We start from the raw sequence: 13175 nt of genomic DNA on the forward strand, positions 1-13175 counted from the left end.
TTGTGTCGTTGTGCTACCCACTCGTTGATTTGTACTCGCTATTTTGTTTGGTGTTGTCGTCTGCTGCTAGTTTCGATATTTTTAAAATTTTAATTTTTGATAACTTTCTTCAACTCTTAACAGCTTTGGCGAATCCGCTTAAGCTCGATACTCGCATTTCGATAACTAATCGCTACTTAGTGCTGATTCGATAGCAGTTTAAAAGGCGGTTGCCTTTTAAACTTGTGGCCATTCGAAAGAAACAATGAAAAAATGGCATGAATTTCATTTGTAAATATTTATTTTATTTATTTACTTATTTTGAAAAATTAAAGAGAAAAACAAGAAAGTTATGTTGAAAAAAATTTACGATGGAAATGAAACTTAATGGTTGTTGTATGGATTGATTTAATTTAATTAAAGTTATTTATTTTTTAGATTAGTTAGGGAGCCTTTATAATTATTTATAATAATTGTGGGCTATTGTAAATTTGGCTTGACAAGAATAGCTAGAAAATGGTTATCGCTTTCGGCTATCGAGCTAAAAAACCACTAAAAAATGTCTTGGAACCGCTATGTATAGCTAGAAAATCCGCTAGAAAAACCATTAAATCTATCTAAAATTTCTAGAAAACCCACTAAAACTATAAAGAAAATATAAGTAAATCATTTATATTTATTGAAATATCTAAATTTATAAATACTAAAACGCTAGAAAATGGCAAGAAAACCCATTATAAGTAGCTAGACAAAAGGTAGAAGCTAAAAATCTGCCAGAAAATGTCTAGAAAGCCCATTAAAAATAGATGGAAAAACCTCTAGAAAATGGATAGAAGCACCGCTATAAATAGCTTTTAAGCCTGCTTTAAAATAGATAGAAAGCCCGCCGTCACCGATGGTTGCCGATCCAGCTTTCAAGAGCCACAGACAACGATGGTCTATTTCGCATTAAAAATCTTCCTGGAAAACCCGAAAACCCCAAAAAATGGCTATTCAAGATCTACCAGATAGGCATATATAAGCAGATGCCAAGTGAACTGCTAACGATTATGAGCTTTTTAGCCATTAGGATCGTGTTGTGAAATATGATCAATAGGAGAACACCAAGACATTTCAGATTGTACCGTTATTTTCATGAACGCATCTTCAAAGCACAGCTGATTTTTGTTTACATTCACAATTAAAATTTCGCCAACTGGTCTGCTTGCTGTTCATTTATGTGCGCCTATTACCGTGCTATTGATTTCGTCACGGAAAAGGTTGCCGATCCAGCATTCAAAACCGTCACACAAGAAGTTTTAATTCAAAAACAATCATTTTTAAAAAACTCGGTTGGAATCACGTCACATCCATCAGAAGGCAGATTGAACAAATTTCAAGGTTACCATTCAATTCAATAATTGTCCTACCTTAACAGATCTTATTTATTATTTTCTATTTATTATTTTTTAGTACCGCCCTCGCAGTTGTTCTACAAAGTGTTTTGTCTCGCTTGGACTAAGCGTGAAAATGTTCGGGGAGTTTTCGATTTGGAGTTACGTTAAAGCTCTTATACAATGCGGGTAGGAGTTGGGACTTCAGTGCCACTTCATCTGCCATTGAATGTCTTGATATGTCTTATCTTTGGCTGCTAGCGCTGTCCTGTGCGTTACTGTGGGGTCCGAAGCTGTTGTCTGCTATGGAGGATGCGCATTTAAGAACGCTCAAGTCGCAGAAACTGCCCGAGAATGTGAAGCCCATTAGATATAACCTGACGATAGTCACATTGCAGAACGACTCGTTCTATGGGGAAGTGGAAATTGAACTAATCGTGCAGGTGGAGCAACGCTATCTGACCCTAAATGCCAAGGGTTTGCATGTGAAGAAGTTTTGGCTGAGGCGCAAGAACACTGGTCTTCGGATCACCATCAATAGCACCGAGACGAAACCCGAGGCCGAGCAGATAATTGTACACTTTAACAATCGGCTGTGGCTGGGCGAACAGTATAAGCTGCTGTTGCAATTCAAAGGAACACTGGAAACAGAGAGTATTGGCTATTATAAGACCAGTTATGTGGACAATGAAAACAAGACGGTGTGGCTGACGACCACACACTTCAAGCCGAATACGGCACACTACGCCTTTCCCTGTCTGGACGATCCACAGTTCAAGACTCCATTTATTCTCAATCTGGCGCATCATAAGAGTCTGCAGGCTGTCAGCAACATGCCCCCAAAAAAACGAGTCAAGAAGTAAGTTATGATCGTTTCTGCTTCAACAATTGCCTGATTAGTTCCTGTCCAATCATAGTACATTCCTGCAGGACTTCGTGTGGACTTATTTCGAAGAGTCCGTCCCAATGCCCACATACCTTCTGGCCTACTCCCTCAACAGTTTGGTTGAGCAGAAATTTGTACGGAAGAAATCACCTGAACTTACGGCTTGGCTGCGACCAGGCACTGAGGATCATAGCAGTTATGCCATGAATATATCTTCGGAGCTATTGGACTACAACGAGTGGCTCTTCAATCATTCCCATCCACTTGCCAAGATCGATCAACTGGTACTGTCGGGTATTGAAACTAATTTGGGGGAATCTTTTGGTCTAATCTCCTTTCAAGAGACGAACTTTCTGTATAAAGAGAATATCGATTCGTTGAATGTGAAGCAGCGCGTGGCTGAAAGAATCGCCCAACGGTTCTCGGAACAGTGGGTTGGACATTTGGCGTCCATCAGCAAGTGGGATGACAATTGGATCATGAAAGGCCTGGCCATGTATATAGCCGGCTTTGGTCTCGACAAAGTCGAGCCCACTTGGCGACATCACGAGAAACTCTTACTCGCTAATATCTTTAATGTGTTTGAGGAGGACGATCATGTGCACACCTATTCGTTGTCCATTGATGCGAATCTGGAACATAGGGTCTGGCAGGCGTTCGATTCCTTTTCGCGCACAAAATCATTTATGCTCTTTCGGATGCTGCATCATCTAATTGGAACTGATGTCTTCCTCAAGTCCATGCGTGCCTTTGTAGAGCGCTATGCTGAGGACCTGTTGGATCCGGATGAGCTGTGGGAGATATTCCAGCAAATATCGGAAAAGGCCTTGAGCTTGCGAGACGACATTAAAGTGCAGACGGTGATGAACTCGTGGACCCAGGATCAAGGTTATCCACTCATAACGGTCATACGCAATCATGAGAATAAGACGGCTACGGTGACCCAAACTCGTTTCTTTCGCACACCACCGAACCCCAACGACATACCTTCGTACACGAGGGAAAAGTCCCGAGACCGCTGCTGGTGGTTGCCGCTCAGCTATACGGTTCAGAGTAAGCCCGACTTTGCACACTCGATGCCACGAGCCTGGCTCAAGTGTCCAACGACGGGCAAAATGGTGGCACCACCACTCGAGATAGCGAACCTGGGCTCACCCGATAACTGGGTTATATTTAATGTCCGCCTATCGGCCCCCTATCGCGTCAACTACGACCCCATCAACTGGGCCCTAATAACTGAAACCCTGCTCTCGGATGAATTTGAAAGCATTGATAAAATCAATCGCGCTCAAATTATTGATGATGCCTTAAATCTCGCGTGGACCGGCATTGAGTCCTACAATCTGGCACTGACGCTGATGAGCTACATACATCGTGAGGATAGGTTTGTGGTTTGGGAGGCAGCACTGCGCTCCCTAAATCGCATTAATAATGCTCTCAAGCAGGCACCAGCTTATCGTTTGTTTAAGGTAAGAAAAGAATCCCAAATCGCTATTTAAAGACATGAGTTCCAAGGGGAAATCGTTGCAAAACAAATCATTTGCGGATAAAACTAAAACACGCTCACAATTTTTAAATTGACTTAAGGTCGGGATTCTTGGAAGTAAATAGTCTCAACATATTGTTTCCGTACTTTCTCCTGCTTGAAATACAGCCCCAAATAATGATCGAAGGAGAATCTGTTTAAAAGAATCTGTTCGGCTACGATTTCGAAACAAATGGTTTGTGTACGAAAATGTTCTTCTATCAGTATAGAGTTCTTTGCTTGAAATACAGCCCCAAATAATGATCGAATGAGAATCTGTTTATAAGAATCTGTGGGGCTACGATTTTAGAAGTAAATCCGAATGAAATGGTTGGTGTACGAGAATGTTCTTTTATCAGTATAGAGTTCTTTGCCCCAAATAATGATCGAAGGCAAAACATAATGAGAATCGGTTCGGCTACGATTTCTAAAATAAATCCGAAAGAAATGGTTGGTGTTCAATAATGTTCTTCTATCAGTATGGAGTTCCAATAATTTTTAAATTCGTCAAATTTGTGTGCAAATTATTTGCCAGTCTGACCAGCGCTGTTTTAAGGAAAAGTGTAGAAAATATATTTCTCTGTACAGTGACAGTTTATCGGTGGTCTAATATTATTACAGAGCTATGTGCGTCTATTGATAGAGCCACAGTTCCGCAAGATTTTTGGTAAGGATACGAATGGGAGTAATGCCAGCAAGGCAATGATGCGTCTTGTAATGCAAATCGCATGTAACTTCGATCTGCCGCAATGTTTGGAGAGAGCCTCAAAGAAGTTTGCCGACTTTATTGCCAACAAAACCAAGATACCCGAGGATCAGCGGGACGTCGTTTTCTGTACAGCCATTCGAATGGGAAGCGAGTCCGAATGGACGACCCTCCATCGTCTCTTCGCCGCGTCGAAGGTGAGCAACGAGCGCAGTGTTATGTTGGCCGGGCTCGGCTGTAGTCGCGACACATGGGCCTTGGAGAAGGTACTTCGCTGGGCTTTTGAGGCCAAAAGCAAGCATATTACGGTTCAAACATTTCAATCGGTCGTCCGAAATTCTGTGGGCTATTTCCTCGCCAAGAGCTATCTGTTCGCCAACATGAAGAACATCAAAAAATTGTGAGTAAGCAGTCGAGATGGAGGTTTCTATCGAAATGAACACTATTTCTTTTATAGCTTGGGCAATGTAACTGGCCAGATTGTCCAGATTGTAAGGCCATTGATTTTGGAAGTATCAACCCAGACGGAATTGGAGGCTTTCCGCACCTTAATGTTCGAACAGCTTTATGATTTGCCCGTCATAGATACGGCCATAAGTCGGCTGATTGAGCGAGGCAGGGATAACATTCATTGGCGTAACAATCGCTTGCAAGATCTTACGCTCGCCATACGCACCCATTCGAAGGCCAAGGGAGATTAAATCTGTCGCACTGAAGGGCTGGAGCACAATTCATCCTTTTTGGAAAATGTAAATTTGCCTTCTCTTTCTTTTCTTTAAAACACATACTACATATTTTTTAAGAAAATACAAAACTATGTACATTTTTAGTTTGTGTCTGAGGGTTATACTTTTTAACTATAGTAGGCACAAGTTATTTTCACCGATCTAGTGGCGGATTCTGTCTGCTTGTCCGTTTGTCCGAAACTTACTAAATTCTATTCACAACTCTGAAGCTTTATGAACATCAAAAACAATGTAATGGAATTGAGAAATGTTTTCAAAACAGCTACTGTTTTACAGCTATATGTTTAGTAATTGCTTAAAAAAAAAATCAATTTTATTTATTTGTTTATTAACTTATCCCAGTGTTACAATTACCAGATTACTTTTAAGTTATTACAACCGCGAGTTAGTAGATGCTTATGAAAGCTTAGTTTTTTTTCAAATCTTTAATCTTTATTAAAGATCTATCCTGGGTTGGACAATTATCACATTTTTGAAATATTCAATATTTTAAATAATATCCAATGGAAAAATGGTTTGGTTTCCCAGTCAAAAAAAAAAAAATTTGAAACTTAAGAAATCGATCGTGTTTCGATAATTCAATATTTTAATTGGAAACGGGAATAGGCCTGAATAGCCCAATTTTAAAAATATTATTTCAGTACTCTGACTTTATACTCGTATTCTACAAGGATGTGTATGTGTATCGGCAAATATGAAGATAATTGGTAGAAGATAAGCTATAGGTTTTGAATATGTTTCGGAAAACGGAAAAGAAATCGTTAACTGGAATTGGCCTGATTCACTTTTTTTCGATGTCCTTTTAGTCCCTTAGCGTTATACCAAAGTATCTAAGCAAAGGCAATTTACTCTTTTGTAATGTGCTCATCCTACCCTTCCGCGTGGACATTGGAAGAATTACTATATTACATAATATTTGGTTAGAATCTCAATAACGTAGCTTCAATGTCCATATGTTCAACACTTTCCTGCTTAAGTCAAAGCTTTTGAGCACTGCTTTCTAAGACTCTAAGCAATGCGCACTGCTTGACACTTAACCTAAAAACTACGTAGATCTATAATTAACGCCTTGCTTGACCTGCACCTTCAGCCAGTGCTTCAACCTGTTGTTGAAGCCATCCTCCACCTGGCGGATATCGTTGGAAAATGGGAAAACTTTCAGAGCTTTCATCATGTAGCACACCCCCATAGGCGCTTTCACATTGGGGGTTGGTACAGTAAGTATTGGGGGTTGCTCGCTCGCACTTGCGCGCTCTCTCTCTCTCTCTCTCTCTCCCTTTCTCTCATTTACTCTCACTCTCTCGCAGTGATGACATTGCCATCGGCTTGCGTTCGCCGTAGTTCCAAGTTAATGCTTGACAAATATCAGAGGCATGACTTCAGTGCGTTCTTTGCATTTGGAGCACTTCGAAGCGTACACAGAACCCTAACGGTACGAGAGGCACGCGATTAATAATAATGTTACAACAAATTTAACAAATAGTCCATCGTTCGGTTCGACAGATGTGTCGCGTGTGATAATTGCAATTATTTATCTCCATATTCATTTCAATTTATTTATGATTTTTTTTTCAGTGTGTGAAAATTGCCCTTAAATTGAATTTCCATGCCGACGGCACATAAACGCGCGCGTGTTCCCATGTGTTAGCCAATGTGTGCCCCTCACTTACACATACATACATATGTGTGTATGCTTGTGTGTGTGTGTGTGTGTGTGTGTGTGCGTGTGTGTGTATGCTTGTGTGTGTGTGAATGAGTTTGTGTGTGTGTAAGTTGTATGGACAGCACACTTATTATATAAAATGTATAAATACTACAATGTGTCAGTTGAGACTGTCAAGTGGTCGCTTCAAAATATTTTGGACTTTGTTGGCAATGCGAGTGCCAGAAGTGCTGCCAAAAAATTTAATTAAATAAATGCTGGCAATAAGTATGCTACAATATTCTGCACGCACACACACACACCGACATACATAGAAGAACACTCAGACAGTGTTGGTGTGTAGAAACAACAACAACATCAACAACAGTAGCGACGACAACGCAACGACGACTTCGTTCGTAGCAACATGTCTTTGACTCAGCAGCTACTTTTTCCAACCAGTTAGACACATACACACACACACACACACACACACACATATATATATATATATATATATATATATATATATATATATATATATATATACATATACAAACACATTTTAGATATTTATTATTTTGACTAAAGTCGTGCGCGCCTTCGTTCCTTACATCGCCGCACTCTCACTCACTCACAAACCCTCAAGCAACGGCTCCCCTCCAACTCGGCCCAACGTTAAATTGGCGCTTTTGCGCTCTCTTGCCCTTCGAAATGTCAAAATATTGCAGGCAAGAGTTTCGCTCACAGCGTTGCCAGCACAAAATAATATTCTAATTGGCATTCTAGTCCAGTCACATGTTTTTCATAGCCTTCTTTCTATGTATGTATGTATGTATGTATGTAATACATTGTTTGCCACACACACAACCGGAGAGCACACAATCGAATTGTTGAGCACTGTTGAGCAATGACAATTTGAATTAACTGCTTTGAAGTGATGACTCATTCGAGAAAGCGAGCTTTACTTTTGATCAAAGTTTTGAAAAAATTGAAATGTGTGTAATGAGAAGGGTCGGGAGTGAATCGAAATGTTGGAAGATTTGAATTGTTGCATAAACAAAACTGTAAAAGGAAAATAGTTTTGAAAAAATGAAGTCGAAAAAATATGCAGTACTTTAGAATATCTGTAATATATGTATATTAGTATCTACATAATGTATATTTTAATAGTAGTAAAAAACCTGCAGTTAAAACGCTGTGTTATTTTTAAAAATGTCTAAAATCTGTCTGAATTTCAAGCCAACGCAGTATTTTTCTTAGATTTCGGGCTGTTATTTGCCAAATACCAAACGGTGGCAGGCCCAGCTGTTACAAATGCTCTATATTTAATTGTCAAAAAATAAACCATTAATTTCAAAGTTTTAACAAAATGTTATTTCACATTTAGATTTCAATTAATTTAAAAAAAGAAATGGCTGGCCATGCGCTATACTTGCCGTTTGATACTCGAATCACAGCTTCAACGAGGCATTTTCCAAAGGCTCAACAGTCTGGCGCTTGATATCAAATTTACCGCTATGCCATTGAGTTGAGGCGGCTGGCAACGTCACGTTGTCTGCTGTTTGCGCTTAAAGCTTTGCGTACGCTCACGTTTGCTCTCACACTGCCAGTTGTGCGCTTTCTCTCTCTCTCTCACTGTGCGCTCTCGGGCGCTCACAGAGAGCTTCGGCGTGGCTCGCATTGCCAACGTCATCGTTGCCGTTGTCGTCTCGCCAGTCCTGTCGTCATTGCCATCGTTCTGGCACGCGTGGCAAGTCGCCTGCACGTTTAGTCCTTTTCGTTGCCAGTGTCCTGTCGCATGTGTGCTGCTAAAAAGTCGGCTATTAAATTCACTCTGCACTTTCGAATTTCTGCACGTTAAATAAATGCGACAAACAACTACTTTTTTTTCTTGTGCAGTATGTGTGAGAGTGCGTGCAACAACAACAAAAACAACAACAGCGACAAGTAACGCACAATTGACAAATACAAAAAAAAAAACAATAATAATAACAACAAACATATTCATCGTCTATGGTAAAATTTGATGTTTTTAAATCAAGTCGACGACGGCAAACAAAATACAAGCAATTCTTTTTGTTCATTTCGGTGTTGTTTTTTTATATTTCTGTTTGCCCCGTAACTCTACCGTTAGTTTTATGTTTACGTCTTCGTCTTCGCAGTTCATTTCTTGTGTTTCCGCCACTCTGCCACTCCGACGACACCAGCAAGTGCAGCCAGAGCCGCAGATCTCCTTTTGAGTCAGCAGTTACTGACTTGGAGGGTTGTTTTCTTTTTGTTTGTGTGTGAGTGTTTGTGTGTATGAGTGTGTGTGTGTGCGTGCCTGTTATTTTATTTTTTTTTTTTTGTTGCCGACGCACGTTGCCTTCAACCACTTGCCGTTGTTGCCGTCATCGCTGTCGCTGTCGCTGCCTATGCGGGCACACCCGCACCGGCCCCTCAAGCAGCCATACAACAAACAAACACACGCATACACAATTATACACATGCAGTAGTGTGTGTAAAAACCCCAGTGTCATTGGCACGTTTTGTTTAAACTTTTGCCGTCTGCCGTCGCTTTGACTTTAACTCTCGGCCATCGTCATCGTGCAGCTAGCTCGTCTTTAACTTCAGCCTCAGATCGGTCGCGTGTGTCTTGCTTGTGCTTGTTTCGCGTGCTCGACTCGCATAACATTTAACTAAATCGAGAGCCAACAATTGTACACAACAACAACAACAATAACAACAACAACTGCAGCTACTTACCAAGGCAGTGACAGCGCAGAGCGTCGCGATTGTTAATAATAATAATAAAAACAACAACAACAACAACAACACTAGCTCTACTACAACCAAACAACAATAATAATAACGAATTGAAATCGAAATTAAAATTTTATTCTGCCTTAAAGCCAGTTTTTGTTTTAATTGCCAACGTTTTTTATTTTGCCAGCAACCAGCAACAGCAACAAACAGTCAAGCAAAGAGACTAAGACAAAGCACAAACATACTTATTAACAATAAGCCACGCACCTCAAACAACAAATAATAATAAAGAATACAAAAAAGAAAAAAAGACTAGCAAAGTAAAGCATACTATTCTTTATCAGCGTCGAGTTAACACAATAAACAATTAACAATAAGACAGAGAGAAAGAGAAATTATATACACATATATAGAATATTTGTAAAAGCAAAAGTTAACCCGCTACAGTTGCACCCACCACCACCACCGCCAAATATCTATATATATATATCTATATAATAGCCAACACCACCACCATCACCAAGTACCAGTACCAGTATAAACTACCAAGTACCAACTACCAACTACCACCAATTCAGCCAGTTCCATAGTCAGCAAGAAAATTTCGTTACGTTTTCAAAATGTCGTCTACGCTTCCATTTGAAAGAAGTGAGCGCCTCTTAAATGTACTTCTTTATCTTTTTGGTATATGTTCCATATAAAAATCTATATCTATAAATAAGATACATATTTGTATACCTACCATGTACTATTATAAATACATAATATACTATATTTTCATACATAGTGTACTCGTACTTAGCTAACCCTAGCTTCCGTAAACCCCCTCTCCCCCCAAACCACTTAGCGGCGTTTTGTCATGGAAAATTAGTTAAATATAACATTTTGCATACCTACTACCAACCATAACAAAATTTAATAACAAAAAAAAAATAACAATCGAATTTTACAAAAAAAAGAACGAAACTTTCTGTTATTCTCTCTATTTCTCTACTTTCTATTAACATGTCTCGAACTTTTCTTCATCATTTCAAAATAAAACCTTACCAGTGATACTACGCTAACCAGAAACCTACAACTATCGTTTAGAACTATGCGTTTATCCATAGTTTTTGGTGCTTGAACGTTTAACATTTTCCCCCTCATAGTCCAGTAGTTGTTAATACCCATAATCCCTTCATAATCGTAAGAGCAATTGAACACTAGTTAACAAAGATTGTATACGAAAAATATTTGTATACTTTTAGGTCTCCTTAGGCTTCAAAATTATTGAACTATTGTTCCAAAGAACTTGGCCACGTCTCGGTAAAGTCTCCCAATCCTTAGTTTGAGAAATAAATTATACTAAACCTTATGCCACTAGGCTTCAGTGGACTTCATCAGAGATTCATTTAGCTATAAAAGAAACCATTCATATATCTAATATATACCTTTAACTAACAGTTGCAGTATTTTTTGTATTATACGTGCAGAGCTCTAATACGTGAATCAAATAGCAATCGATCATTAACAAAAATTGTGGCCCTGCTAAAAATTGGCCCAACTGTTGCATATTAGATGGGAAGTCTCGCTGTCGAGTCTCCCATTACAGGCAGCTTCAAAATGTAAATAGTTCTTCCACTCATAATACAGCTTACAGATTTAAGGCATTCATTTCCCCACTCCTACAGTCAATTACTCAAAAAACACTCACATACTCGTACAAACAATCACAATCGCAATGCATGGCTTGACAATTTAGAAACCAGAGCTGAAATTATCAAACTAAATGAATTCAAATGCAAAAGAGATAAATTAACAATTATATTAAAATTATATTTGTGTTCTTGTTCTCGATTTATTTCCATTATAATTTACATAATTTGTGAATGCTTTTTAACTGCGTGTTGCAAATATGAAAATACGAACTCAATGGGCTACTACTACTACTTGTCCAATTTATTCTTAGTCTCAAGTTTCCCTAAATGTTTTCTATATATATCTGTATATATATATACAAATATATATATATATATTCTTATATATGCTAAATATGAATTGTTATATACTCGCATTTGTAGTTTCCACGTTCCCTCGTTTGATGCGTTCGTTCGTTCTCTTTTGAGCGTTTACCAGTTGAATTTTATTGTATAAATAATTCAAATTAAAAACACAACAAAAAACCCCAAAAACAAAAAAAAAAAACCTAAAATATAGACACAAAAATAAAAGACAAAAATACCACACGTTGTTGTAAACTTCAATTCAAGTGTTTCTAATCTCAAATTTTCTCCAAAAATATTCTCTTGAAAACCAAACACACACAAAAAAATCAAATACCAAAATCACTCAAAACGCGGCGATATTTGAACGATTCCACAATAAACACACACATGTGGCAGAAGGTAAGTGAATGTTCACAAAACTTATGACTACTCTATAAACAAATATTACAAAATTATAATAATTTTAATCTTGAAATTGCATTTCATTAATGCTGCATTTTTTCATTTCTTATTTGAAGCTTTTCGATCATGAACATTTTTGTTAACTTATAATCGAAGATGTGTCGATTCTACCCAGTTGAGATTGGCCAGCGACTTATTCATTTGTAGAGAAATTATTGACTAAGCTCCGCTTTCATTTAATTCTGCTCTGCTTTGTTGAAATCTTTTTTTCAGGATTCCTACATTTCTAAACATTTTCTTAACTTACTTCAATATGTAAAAACTGACATTTTGGCACTCAATCCATAATTTAACCATCCGAGCTGTGTTTATCGAAGCACTGTGTTTCCAAAATGGGAGGTAGACCGTTTTAAGGACGTCTTTTTATGAGTTGATGTACAAAACAAGAGAAGACTACCCAGTGCCACTACCCGACCAACTGATCCTTGCAGAGATCAATAAAATAAAAAAAAGTAATTGTAGCTTTCTGGTCCTTTCAAATTACAGCTTACGTCATATGATATGACAAATTGGAATGTTATGCACTTGAAGTGGGTCTTTATAAATTTTTTAATCTGTTTTAATATGGAGTATTGCTTAATCATTTTTTAAATTGTAGATAAACTCTGCTCAATGCCAATGTTTGGCTTGACCTTTGCACCCGAGTCATAAAAGTTGGCCGCCTATCTCCAAATTCTGTATTACTAGGAATGGAAATCTTTGTAGTTTTATTTGTTGATCATGTTGATCATATTAATTGTTATTTTAAAAAGGTAACTGCATATCTGATAGTATTTGTTTTATTTAATATTCGGGAAATTCATTGAAATTTGAATCGCATTCAAAAACAAAACGTTTTTTTTAAACAATCAGCTCTTGTCTTGATACAAGGAATTGCTCCTATTTATAAAGCCTGTTCTCACTGAACTGAGTCATATTTATAATTAATTGCTACTAACCTAATCTTAAAGAATAGAGTAGGTTTTTACTCTATTAGGTATACATACATATATGTATTTATTTAAATCTTTGTCGACCCATCAGCGCAGTTGTTTTCTTTTTTATTAACATATAATTAATTATTTTTGTTAATGTAACAAGTTTATTCATATTGGCGATATATACATTTACCGGTCTGTGCTTA

General features: G+C 38.0%; 2 protein-coding genes across 2 annotated transcripts in view; both read left to right on the top strand.

Annotated features, from left to right (window-relative positions):
* Positions 1–1587: 1587 nt before the first annotated feature.
* On the top strand, positions 1588–5298 carry LOC115629540 (aminopeptidase N-like). The gene is made up of 4 exons (XM_030526020.1): positions 1588–2211; positions 2270–3707; positions 4385–4869; positions 4927–5298. The coding sequence occupies exons 1-4, from the start codon at positions 1592–1594 to the stop codon at positions 5168–5170; spliced, it is 2787 nt and encodes a 928-aa protein (XP_030381880.1). The 5' UTR covers positions 1588–1591; the 3' UTR covers positions 5171–5298.
* A 6593-nt stretch (positions 5299–11891) lies between these two features.
* LOC115629485 (AF4/FMR2 family member 4) overlaps positions 11892–13175 on the top strand; it is a 163142-nt gene continuing 161858 nt past the window's right edge. The window contains 1 exon segment of the mRNA XM_030525956.1: positions 11892–11989. The gene's annotated coding sequence lies outside the window, so the exon portion shown is untranslated.

This window comes from Scaptodrosophila lebanonensis, unplaced genomic scaffold (genome assembly GCF_003285725.1).
Source record: "Scaptodrosophila lebanonensis strain 11010-0011.00,11010-0021.00 unplaced genomic scaffold, SlebRS2 tig00000155-arrow-arrow-pilon, whole genome shotgun sequence".
NCBI classification, from domain to species: domain Eukaryota; kingdom Metazoa; phylum Arthropoda; class Insecta; order Diptera; family Drosophilidae; genus Scaptodrosophila; species Scaptodrosophila lebanonensis.